Source organism: Rhinoderma darwinii, chromosome 5 (genome assembly GCF_050947455.1).
Source record: "Rhinoderma darwinii isolate aRhiDar2 chromosome 5, aRhiDar2.hap1, whole genome shotgun sequence".
Taxonomy (NCBI): Eukaryota; Metazoa; Chordata; class Amphibia; order Anura; family Rhinodermatidae; genus Rhinoderma; species Rhinoderma darwinii.
The window spans coordinates 180,849,382-180,862,646 of record NC_134691.1 but is presented as its reverse complement, the minus strand read 5'-3'; the positions used below and the strand labels follow the sequence as shown (position 1 = coordinate 180,862,646).

General features: G+C 39.3%; 1 protein-coding gene across 1 annotated transcript in view; it reads left to right on the top strand.

Moving 5' to 3' along the window:
- MYO10 (myosin X) overlaps positions 1-13,265 on the top strand; it is a 216,060-nt gene that overhangs the window by 39,553 nt on the left and 163,242 nt on the right. The window contains exon 2 of the mRNA XM_075826765.1: positions 725-823. Within this exon, the coding sequence (XP_075682880.1) occupies positions 725-823 (99 nt within the window). The remainder of the gene's footprint in view (positions 1-724; positions 824-13,265) is intronic.

Sequence of the window (13,265 nt, the reverse complement as noted above, 5' to 3'; positions counted from 1 at the left end):
TATAGTAGTTTATGTTTTGATGTATTGATGTATAATACTTTAATAAACTAGAAAAAATCTGTTCAGGCTGATGAGATTCCTGAATGTAGTAGCCTCCTCTATTAACTGAGAATACCCTATAAATGTATTTTTAAAAATGGGTTTTCTAAACCAGACAACCCCTCTAATGATTCATCCAAATAGACACTGACTTCTTCTTATGTAAATATGTAAAGAGAGGAATTGTTAACTTCTTAAAGGGGTATTCCCAAAATCATGAATTATCACCTATCCACAGAATAGGTGATCATTTTCTGATCGCTGGGACACCCAACGATCATGAGAACGGGGGTCCAGAACCCCCTGATCCTCCTCACTGCGGGGTGTCCTGTGGAGCGGCCAGAGATTTACCTCATTTATTAGGAGGTGTGCGCGTCTTAAAATATTAGAAAGATACTGCCTGAGAGAACGATTACAATTAATTATTTACTACGTTAACCTTAAGAATGCGCTATTTGCCAAAATTACTAGTATCAGGCTAAAGCAATTCACTCAGATTTACTAGAGCACAGGATTGAAAAATCGTTTAATACCTCTGTATCAATATAATAGTGACATAGCTCTTAATAATTTCTTTAGATTGATGTTTGAAACGCCAAATTGCCCCCTCTGTGCATACGTTTGACCCTTCTAAATAGACAGCACTTTTAAAACGAAATTGTTACATCATCTTTTTCTGTTGCAGGGAACACAAGTTTGGTTACGGGAAAATGGACAACATTATCCAAGTTACGTTCAGTCCTGTGCTGGCGGTGTTATTGTATTTAAGACATATTACAATCAGGTAAGGAAAGCTAATACTGTCCTTATGTTCCTAAAATATGTTCACCAAAATAATGCCATGGTTATGGAGACCATTTTTACGTTGAGCTATGAACATTAGTAGCACCAGTACCATACATTCCTACTTTCAAGCATCTGGATGGACCACATGTTCCATATTTTTCTTACTTTGACCCTTGCTTGTATTTGCTTTGTGATGCACTTTATATGACCGTCTACTAGCTACCACACTGATATTTACAGGAGCACGGAGATCTACCATCCACCCTCAGGTGGCATGACCTGTTGCTAGAACTGAACTAAGAAAACTTGGTGCATACATAATTACTCATTAGGGATTCTAAAAAAAAATATTAATAAATACAGTGGAAGCCTCTAGAGTTTTACATTAACTGCACTAGAACTGAGTTGAAGAAGTTCTATTACCAACTATTATTGCCCTTTTGAGGAAACTCACTTTTTTGGGGAAATTTATCAACCTCTCTACACCAGTTTTCTGCTGCGTAAATTATAGCAGAAATCGACGCCAGTTCCTAGCTCGCGTATATTTCACTCTAGGGTGCATAGCAAGGTAAAGACCCATGCCGGGCTCTGTACCTTGGCCCCCCATCAGACTCCCTCCGATCAAACTATTAAGAAAAGATGTGTATGCATTTTACACCTCATCGCTTCTACCCATCGGGTCCTTTCAGGCCTCCTCAGTATTCTGCAACTCACACAAGGTACTGATGCCGGGCAGTGGCAGGTCGTAGCATGTGACGCAACACTGAAGTTGCTCGGTGTCAGAGCCTTGTATGAGCCATGGCTTGTTGAGGGGACCCAGTGAGGAGAAGTGTAAATGAGCGGTTAAGTGAACGAACATACTAATTTTTTATTTTCGATTGTGGGGAAATAGATAGCGCACGGCCGGACCAAAAGATGCGACACATTTATTAAAAACCATTTGCCTCTTAATAAATGTGTTGCATCTTACTCCAACTAATTGTTAATAGGGATTGACATATGAAACGCCAATCTTGATCAATTTCGCCCATTGACTTCTAATTTTAAAATTTGGTGAGAAAAAAGTACTACAGATTTTTAGTGGGGCTGTATTGTTGGTCTCAGTACCACTGTTTGTAAAAGTTGACATACTTTTTACATGGACTTTAGTACACGTTATTCAGAATTTTTTTCATAACTGGTACATTTTTGAGCACCTGGTTTTTGTTTTTGACAGACTTTTACACCCGGATAGCTCATTTATGAGAAGCAGCTGGCAATTTAGACTTAACAGTTCTTTAAATGTCTGTGGAATAAAAGCTATTTTTTTCTTGCATGTCACCAGGAATAATACTACAAAAAGTGTTGTAGGACGAGTCTTCCTTCCATTGTTAATGTATCAGTGCTAGTCATTACATTGATCTATAGAGAGCTTAGTTCCTTTTGTCAATGCAAGCTGCATGCGCATGTTTACTTATTCCTACTACGCTCTGTTTCATTTTCTTTATTGCTAGGAAAACATTTCCCTTCATAAATGTGCAGTGTATCCATGCACTATAACATATAGTCATTTTGAAAGTAGTTGCAGCTGCACAATTTTACAAGACGGACACATGCTTTGTAAATTCTTAGAGTAAATATTGTATGTTGAAGAAAGGGAATAGTTGTTTCAAGGGGTATTCCGTCCTCAGACATTAACGTTACACGGGATATGACATAAATGTCTGAGTCTGACCTCTGGGACCCACACCTATCGCCAGAACACGGGTCACCCCACCTGGTGAGGCAGCCAGCAGCCTTTAAAGTGGAGAATAAATAGAGAGGTGGCCACGCATCTCTCAATTGATTCCTATAGGAGTTACGGAAACAGCTGAGCAAGCGGAAAGGGGTCGGGTGAACCCCGTTATGAAGATAGGTGTGGGTCCAAGAGCTGAGACTCCCATCTTTCAGACATACATGGCATGTCGCTGGATGGAGGGCTAATGTAGAAGCAACTCTTTAAAATTCCTAATTTACCATTTCGTATAAATTTATTTCAATATGGATTTTTGTCATTGATTTCTTCTTTGATCCAATAGAGCTTAAAATATTATTTATTCTACTACACACTTTTACCCTGATTTAAAAAGAAAAATAAACTAGTACGAATAGCATAGAGTGGTACAATATCCCTAAAGGCCTCTTACATTTAGGGCCTTCATCATTTTAATCCTTACTGTAACATGTGCATTTAGGGCATCAGGTAACCTTAAAATGGGCATACAGATTCACGGCCAGCCAATGGAGATAGGTGAGAATCTATCGGGTTTAGAGTATTAAGTAATCTATCACTGTCAGCAACTGCTGTGGGTAATTTGTATGGCCCTGTTATTTGGGCACTTCATTAGTTGGCTACTGTATGGCAGTAGAACTGTAGCACTCCCATATGGGTATATTGTATGACACTCTTTTATGGCTCCTGCAGAGCGTTCTATGTGAGCCAATCTTCAGCCTAGGATGAGCGTCAAACACAGCCGAAGGTACAGAGCGCTCAGCTGAGCACTTCTGCCACATAATTTCAGCTATGGTGGGGGTCTCAGCACTTTGACCCCTACTGATCAAAATTTCTGATATGTCTCTATGACATATCAAAAGTTTTGCAAACGAACAGTTACGCTTTCAATTTTGGGCTCTTCTTGGGTATACTCGTTACAGGCTGTAGGCTGCCATAAAATGTAGTCTGTAGTTTGAGAGGAGAGCCTTTCCTTGAAATCCCCCTGCGCTGACTTTAAGAACAGTGGCAGTATTTTGGTTCAAAGCAGAGTATTTTTTAAATAGTTCTAATAGGCTTCGTTCACATCTGTGCCAGGTTCCCGTTTCGTCTGAGTTTTCCGTCGGAACGGGACCCTGACTGACACAAACGGAAACCACAGGCGACAGATCCAGTGCAAATGGTTTCCATTGGTCTCCATTGTGCAAGGGTTCCGTCGTTTTGACGGAATGAATAGCGTAGTCGACTGGTGATGGAAACGGAATCCTATGGTCAGGGCTTCATTCCGACGTACAGCTCCGACGGAACCCTGACGCAGATGTGAACGAAGCCTAAGGGACTACTGTCCTGTACTGAAAACATGATTACACTATGGGACAGTATTACTGCGGGGAGGCAGTGACTCACAGGATCATGGCTGACTATGATGACTAGGATCCCGGCTTTCTGAACTATGTTGGATCCAGGAAAATGGAGTGAGATTGTGAATGTAACTACATAATAATACAGATTTATATGCCATTCAGAGTCTGTGGACATCTAGGTATAAGTGCTGAAATAGCTGAGATTATTGAAGGGACTTGTATTCCTAGGTATTATTTCTCTTAGGCCCCATGCACACGACTGTAAAAATTGTCCGTAATTGCGGACCGCAATTACGGTCTGCAATTACGGACCCATTCACTTCTATTGTCCATCGACACCTTCCCATTTATTTACGGGAAGGTGTCTGGGCCGTAGAAGTGTACCGCAAAAGATAGGACATGTCCTATCTTTTGCTTTTTATGGTCCGTGCTCCCATACTTTGTATGGGAGCATCGGCCGAAAATGCGGGCGGCTGTCAGCGGCTGGCCATGCCTGCAATCGCGGCCCGTGATTACGGGCACGGCCGTGTGCATGGGGCCTTAGGGGAAAAATTTCCATGCATTCTAGGGCCAATGTTTTATATGGTAGTCTATGAATAGATTTCAGTCATGATATGTGGACTACTTTAGTAAAAAAAAAGTTTTTTCCCCAGTAAATAACTCATGTCAAATCCGAAGTGCAGCTGTTACAAATTAACACCGAATAACAGCATCTGCCAAAATAATTTACCTTATTCTCAACGACAATGAATTCTTTCATTCAGAAATAAGCCAGAAAGCAAATTCACATTATGTCTCAGGTTTCAAAAGAGAGACATCTGAATGTAGCTCCTCTATGGTAAACAGTGTTACTTTTACGTAAGCGGAGGCTACAAAAGACAGGATTGTCATTTACATGTAATTCAATTGCTCGGCATCAGTCCAATACAATATGAGAGTGGTGTTTTTCTACCCTTGTGACTGTCTTTAATCTCATTAAAACTAGAAGCTTGTCGCGCTCGCATTTTCTTGGCCTTGCTGTTAATCATTGTCAATTGCATTATACGTTATCAAATAACATGCGTAGTGACGTTTTATGAAAGCAGAATTCCCAGAACCAACATTTATCACCTATCCACAATTGTTTGAAGGATAGAATTACTTTATGCTATCAAAAAGGGAACTTTTATTTGCATAATACACGTCCAAATAAATATATACCAGAAAATGTATTTAGAAGTACCTTGTCTTTCAGGTTAATATTTTATAATGATTACCTAGCATATGCTGAGGCCCCTTGCAAACAAAGCTATTGGCAGATGCGGAGATATATATTCACTGATAACAATACTCTGCACAGCATATGCTACTCAGGGCTGCTCATTGTGACAGTATAAGCTCAGAGTTATCATCTAGATAGTGTTTCAGGGGTCGGTTTTTCCGTTTGTTGGCTGTCAGAGTATGGATTGCAGCTTGAGTAATATATCTGCCCAAGTCTATAATATTTATTTAGAACGTCAATGTTTTGCTTCTTAAAAGTCGTTCTATAAAGGGTTGTTCACCTAGGGTTACCCCCTTCACGAGGCATCTCCGTCAACCAAGAGCTGATTTTAAGTCTCCTGGAATTTTTACCTAAACAGACATCCTACCACTGTGAATAAACTGCAGATACAGTTTTTTACACCATGCCTGAATGGGGCGGTGATGTGCAGAGAACTTGTCTTGGCTGGAATACCCCTTTAAGGGAAACAAAAAAATAAGAAAAAAATTCAACCTGACCAGGAATACTTTTGGTTGAAGCAAAAAAAGTCCACTTTTATTTTTAGTAAAAAAAAAAAAAAAAGGTACATGAAAGAATAAAAATATATGTCGTTTTGAAACTAATGCTAATAACTAACAACTAATAACTAAGACATCTGATGTAGCTGCTTCTCCTGTCTCTACTTAATGCCAGTGCTACAGACAATGACTAGTTAGGACATACTTTCAAATGGTATGTTCTTTGGTTTTTGTGTGGCATTCTGTACATTTTATTTAATGTGTTGATTTATTTTGTTAGATTACTTGTATGATTTATCAGCATTACTTTATATAATTAGGCAGAGATGTTTATTTTATGTTGGAATAGAACACAATGGTCCCTTCTAGTCACAGTTTTATCATATGTAAGGTCTACAGCTGACCTATGTTTTATACAAGGACTACAAAAATAAACAACACAGACAGATGGTATTAACCTATAGCTAAACATCACTGGAGTAAAGCCAATACAAAATGTAGAATTGAGGAAAGGTATTGAATTTGGGCGATGGTAATTCACTTAAAGAGGCTCTGTCACCAGATTTTGCAACCCCTATCTGCTATTGCAGCAGATCGGCGCTGCAATGTAGATAAGAGTAACGTTTGTTTTTTTTTTTAAACGAGCATTTTTGGCCAAGTTCTGACCATTTTTATATTTATGCAAATTAGGCTTTCTAAAGTACAACTGGGCGTGTATTATGTGTGTACATCTGGGTGTGTTTACTTCTTTTACTAGCTGGGCGTTGTGAATAGAAGTGGATGATGCTGACGAATCAGCATCATCCACTTCTCTTCGTTACCACCCAGCTTCTGGCAGTGCATAGACACACAGCGTGTTCTCGAGAGATCACGCTGTGACGTCACTTTATGCCCCAGGTCCTGCATCGTGTCGGACGAGCGAGGACACATCGGCACCAGAGGCTACATTTGATTCTGCAGCAGCATCAGCGTTTGCAGGTAAGTCGATGTAGCTACTTACTTGCAAACGCTGATGCTGCTGCAGAATCAACTGTAGCCTCTGGTGCCGATGTGTCCTCGCTCGTCCGACACGTTACTCTTATCTACATTGCAGCGCCGATCTGCTGCAATAGGAGATAGGGGTTGCAAAATCTGGTGACAGAGCCTCTTTAAGTCAAGAATGTTGAGTGCATAAAGTACATTGGAGAATCTTTAAGTCTTTGTATATTTGTTAGGCAGAGCTGCACTATATGGCCAGACATATGTGGACACCTGACCATCACCTATATATGAACTTATTGGACAACCCATTCCAAAATCATTGGCGTCAATATGGAGTTGGGCCGCCTTTTCACCTATAAAATCCTCCACTCATCTGGGAAAGCTAACCACAAGAGTGCGTCTATGGGAAATCGTGCCCATTCAGTCAAAAAAGCATTTGTGAGGTCAAGCACCGATGTTGGACAAAAAGGTTTGCAATCGGCATTCTAAATTAACCCATAGGTGTTCGACGATGTTGAGGTCAGAACTCTGTGCAGGCCACTCGAGTTCCTCCAGACCAAGCTTGTCAAAGTCTTCCCCAAACTGTTGCTACAAAGTTGGAAGATACAATTTTCTTAAATAACTTTGTATGCTATGGCTTTAACATGACCCTTCAATGGAAGTAAAAGGCCTAGCCAAAACCCTGAAAAGAGCCCCAGACCAATACCTCCTCCACCAAATTTTACACCAGCTACTAGCCAAAACCCTGAAAACAGCCCCAGACCAATGCATCCTCCACCAAATTTTAGACCAGCCACTAGCCAAAACCCTGAAAACAGCCCCAGACAAATGCCTCCTCCGCCAAATTTTACACCAGGCACCATGCATTCTGGTAGGTAGCGTTCTCCTAGCATCTGCCAAACCCAGATTTGTCCATCAGACTGACAGATAGTGATATGTGATTCATCACTGTAGAGAACACGTTTACAATGCTCTACTGTCCAGTGCCGGCGTGCTTTACACCAATGCACTTCAACAATTGTCGGCCCCTATCTATTAGCATGCGTTGTCCTTGTCTATCACTTTATGCCTGAGCTGTTACTACTCCTAGAGCCTTCCACTTCACAATAATGGCACATATTGCTACATGGTGGCAGATCTAGCAGATCAGACATTTCATGAACTGACTTTTTACAAAGATGACATCCTTTGACACTGCCACATTTAAAGTCATTGAGTTCTTTAGTACGACTCATACTACTACCATTGTTTGTCTATGGAGAATACATGGCTATGTGCTTTATTTTATGCACCTGTTTGCAATGGGTATGGATGAAACACCAGAACTCAGTAACTAGGAGGGGTGTCAACATACTTTTGGCCATATAGGGGAAGATCGAATAAAACTGCCGTTTCATACGCCAGTCTTAGCAAGAAACAAGTTGGAGTAAGTTGCAACAAAGTAATTAAGAGGTACATACCTCTTGATAACTTTGTCGCATCTTTGACTGCCTATTCGCCAATGAATTAAATTTACATCAGCCAGGGGCTGGCGTAGACTTCCACTATAATTTAAACTAGATTCTGGCGTAAATTATAGTAAATATGGTGACCATGGGTGGCCACATCCCTTCCACTAGTCTCCAACAACGTTTTTAAAAATTGGCATGGAAATGTTGTCAAATTCCCTCCATAGTTGATGTGTGTGTATATCTATATGTATACATATATATATATACATATACAGAACAAACCGCACTCGATCAATCAACACTACTTGAAAAAGCCCTCATAGAGAGGGTGAAATGTAGTGGTGGTGGTGGTATCTGGTGAATAAACCTCTCATTTTTTGAGTGCTGCTTGTTTGCCCATTTTTTAAAATATATTAGCACATATAAAACCCTTTAGAGTACTGAGACATCACAAGCCATGGAGAGCCTGAATCACTTTAAATCTATGACTCGTGATGCTTCTATTTTATGTTTAGTTTTTTCCACCTTTTCGGTTTTTGATTTATTTGTGTGTTTGTGGTTATATATGGAACATTAATTGGTCTTGTATTTTTTAAAAAAAAACCTTAAACCCTTTCTTTTAACAATTGAAAAGACCACATTTTTGCATAATTAGCCAACAAGTCATATATATATATATGATAATGTTGGAAAATATGTTCTATTTCCATGTACATACACAGCATTAGGAGCTATTAAAAAATACAATAATCTTGATCCAAACCATGCATCCGTTCTGCAAGGCCCCTATCCTGCATAGCACTTCTATTTCGATAGGACATCTGCCTTGCCCGTATTCAGTTAAATATGGATGAAGTACAACCCTTACAGGAACCCATAAAAAAGATTTTTGTCCCCTGGAGGTGAACCTGTATTTTATGAGGAAATTTGGGTGATCACCAAATAATGATCAATCTGTGCCTATCTTGTAGCCGGCTGTGCTGGCATAAGTACTGTTGTTCTTTAAAAAGGTTAAGTGCTTTAATAAAATTGGGGAGAGTGCTGCTTTCTAAGTCATGGGGTATATAGGGTAAGGGCAGTGGTGCAACTGCAGGAAATGTTCTCCTATGTGCAGGTGCCTATTCTATAATTTAAGACATGATGTTCCACTGCTGAATTGCTACCTTCTCCCTTTTCCTGCAAGTCCAGTGATCAGGGTAGTGATGTAAAATGGAGATGGGGGACTATATGAGAAAGTTACAACCCCTTGAGAAGACTATTTTACGCGAAACGCGCGTCGGGGCGCTTGTCTGGCATATATTCATCACACTAAATGGGTAAGACATTACTTAGTTATAAATGTGTGACTTAGTGTCCCAAATTTGGGACTCTTTTCCCTTATTGCCCAGCATCTTACCGATGTGGGTTTCTGTTTCACTGCACTTAAATACCTATAAGTTATTCTACCTTAGTCTATACCTCTTTCTTCTGTGGAACTAATTATTATTTCTGTTTATACTATTTTGCGCAACATTATGGTCAGTTGCATTGTCTGCCTAGTGTCTTATATAAGTATCTGCATACACTGTGATTTTACTAATATATTGAGACCTTGTGGTGTCGTTTTTAACTTTTTTATAGCTGCAGACCATCATTTCTGTTTGGATCTTCTGTTTTAGCTTTTTGCTGCAATAAAGATTTTTTTTCTATTTTCAATAGTGCATGACTTCCTGTCCTCTTGTTTTGCATATAACCCCATGAGATTGCGGACACAGTTTTCTAAATGTATAGGACCCCTTTAATTCTGTATTATCCTTTTCCATGTTTTTGTTTTCATTAACATCAAATTTTGTTTCAGATATATCTAGAAGACAGATTGTAGATTATTGTAGATTGTAATCTTAGACACGTGGATGATCCATCCTTTTAATTTTATTTTGGGGAAACAGAAGGAAGAATTGCCAGCCATAGTAATAGGATAGCTCCATAAACAGTACAAAGCCCCTGTGGAATGCAGATTCATTTATGGGTTTGCAGAACAAACCTAGGTTTCATCCCAAAGGTCATGCAGTACTAGGGAAGTCATTTAACCTTTGAACTAGCCCCAGAACCAGTAAATCACATTCAGGGTCCCAGGCTAAGCAGCCATCTATGACAGTACAGAATCTTTCCTGATAAGAGTCACAAAGCAGCGTTCTCATGAGCATGGAACAGACACTTGTGTAGCACCATTTTATAAAGGGATAGGAATACTTTTGTACTTTGTCAGTTTGCTGACTGCAGAAAGCCAACCAAAAACTCAATGAGTTACAGATGTCAAATGCAGTCAAGATTCCAGAACAGAAAGCTCGGAGGTCAGAGAAGACTGGATCTTTTGTGTGTCTGCTTAGTGTTTGGCTGAAGTCTGACTTCTGAATTTATGAATCGCTTTAATGAATATTTACTTATCTAACTTTTCTCACTAAAATCAATGATTATTAATTGCTTCTCTATAGTTGAATATAGATATTAAGATTTTTGTGCAGGAAAATTGGTTCAAGTTGTAGTTGTTATAGAACATTGGATAATCCTCTAATTCTCACGCATGTGTTGTAGAAAAATCTGGCAGTCCTTCATATTTACAAGTGAAAAATGTTCTGTTCTTTTTAACACTCGCTACTAACTCCTTCATAGGCTCCAGTGTATGTAACATAATACTTACCAGACAAATGTAAGGGGTGCAGTAGAAACTGAGCGTTCACCTCAAGGTTAAGTTGTGTTTGTATTCACAACCATTTCTATTTTATAACACAGGCAAAACAATTGTTTTGTGCTTCTTGTCATACGTAATGCGTAAAATCCAACTGGGCAAAGAGCCTTCTATGATGTTCCAACAATGCAAAGGACCCAATAGTAAAGGTACATAGCTCAAAGTATTTTAGTAATGGTTTTCATAACAACATCCTTGGCTGAGAGTCTTCAAACTCTATTTGTTAAGTTTGCATTTTGTGGTTTCAAGGCACTATATTTCCCTGTAGAACTGGTTCTGATGTTCTTTATGAAGTTTAGAAAAAACATCATGAACTTCATGAACTTTCCATTGAGAAGCCAGAATATAGGGAAATCTGAAGACGCAGTAGCTATATGAGCATCGGCAGTGTCAAGCAGCTCGATAGGACTTATTGATAATAATGCTAATGTATATTTTTTCATATTCATTCTAATTTCCTTGATATTTGTAGCTACTCAGCGATACTTTGCTTGGAGTAATAAAAACAAATCATTCTGGACTTGCATAAAATCCCACCCTGTTACTATATACATCATCGATGTATCAAAATAGCAAATCTAAAAATAAAATCGTCATTCTTCTCATGTATGAGCATTATTCTTTATGTGGAAAGCAGTCATAGTCAGAAGTATTTTAACCTGTACCTCCTTGGTACGAGCTACCAAATGCACCTATATGTGAGAACACATCCACATAAGAAGACGGCATAAAACAGAATAACCTTTCCAGTCCCAAGCATTTTTTTATTGGTTTACTTTGTCACAGTCTTTAACAATGGACCTATATTGTTTTTGGGTGCTTGTCTCTGGCTATTGGTGGGTGAACATGCTGCACCTATTATTATGGACATCTGTTGCTGACAAGGATTGTTTCTTTGTAACTGTCACATTGCCTGTGGACATTGAAGTGTCACAGTGTGTGTGCTCATTTATAAATACCCTGACAACAGCTGATGGCTTTTTTCATTTATCTTAAGATTTTTAAGCTTAATATGGACCCCCGTTATTTTTGGATAGCAAATAAGAGGAGACTCCACACTATTGACTGTGAAGCTACAGTGTTGTGTTTCATGGAGATATTATAAGGCAAGTATTGCTGGTACTAGTAATGTGATACTGAAAAAAAAATCACTATGTTTTTCAGAAAAGTAAATATTAACCCCTTGGTGTCACAGCCATTTTTCCATTTTCTTTCCATTCTTATTTTTTCCTCCACGAGTTCCAAAAGCCATTACTTTTTTATTTTTCCATCGACATAGCTGTATGAGGGCTTGTTTTTTTGCTGGGCAAGTTCTAGTTTTTAATAGCACCATTTTATGTACCATATATTAGGGGACTGCATAAAAAAAAATCTTTGTGGGATGTAATGGGTAAAAACCTGGCTTAATAGAAGGACAAAGATGGCAGACCTCGGGGCCTTCACTAGGCCCCCAGGTAGACAACCATCAGCACCAAGTGATCCTGTCACGGGGGGGGGGGGTGATAAAACGGGCCCCCCATTTTCTAATTACTTCCTGGGGACACTATTGGTTGCAGCATCTAAGTGGTTAAACCGCCAGGATCGGAGTAAGCCGAAGAATCGGCCGACACCTGTTGAGTATGGAGGTGCATAATCCCCCTTCGTGATTGTCACGTGTCACCAAGGGTTAAAAATATCCAAACTTTTCGCTGACATTGGTCTAGTTATGCACTGAAGACAACACTATATTTGGGTGTCACAATTATCTTAATAGGGGTTCACAGACAAATTTTTACAGTAAGTCAAACACAGCATTGATTAATACCCACTACTAAGCATAAATCAGACTCATACACCAGTTTTCTCAATGTGACTATTTAAGAGGTCATGTGTTACTAAGTATTGTTTTGTTCAATATGCCCCTGATTCTGCAACATATTTATAGTAACGTTGTATAACACTTTGTTAATTTGTTGTGCCTTCAACTGTAAGAAAACCTGTATGACAGGTCTATATTGTCTTACATGTATGCCATTATTTATAAATATCGAGGACACTGAGGTTATATGTATTTTGTAATATTATGACTGTGTAATCACACCCTTTTTGTTTAAAAGAAAACTGTCAAAACTTTCGGTATTTGAGGTAAAAAGAAAAAGTACGTTGTGACCACCATACTTTGTAGATTTTCTTTTCATTGATACTTGACCCCATATGACATGTGGATAAATATATGGACACCTAGGCCTAATGCACATGGTCAATTAGGGATCCTTGCTGTATGGACCCATAATACAGCACCAATGTGCTCTGTAAGGGTATGTTCACACGAGGGCGTCCGTAACGGCTGAAATTACGGGCATGTTTCAGCCTGAAAACATCCCCGTAATTTCAGCCGTAACGGCATGTGCAGGCGCTTGAACGCCGCGTCCATTACGGACTTAATTGGC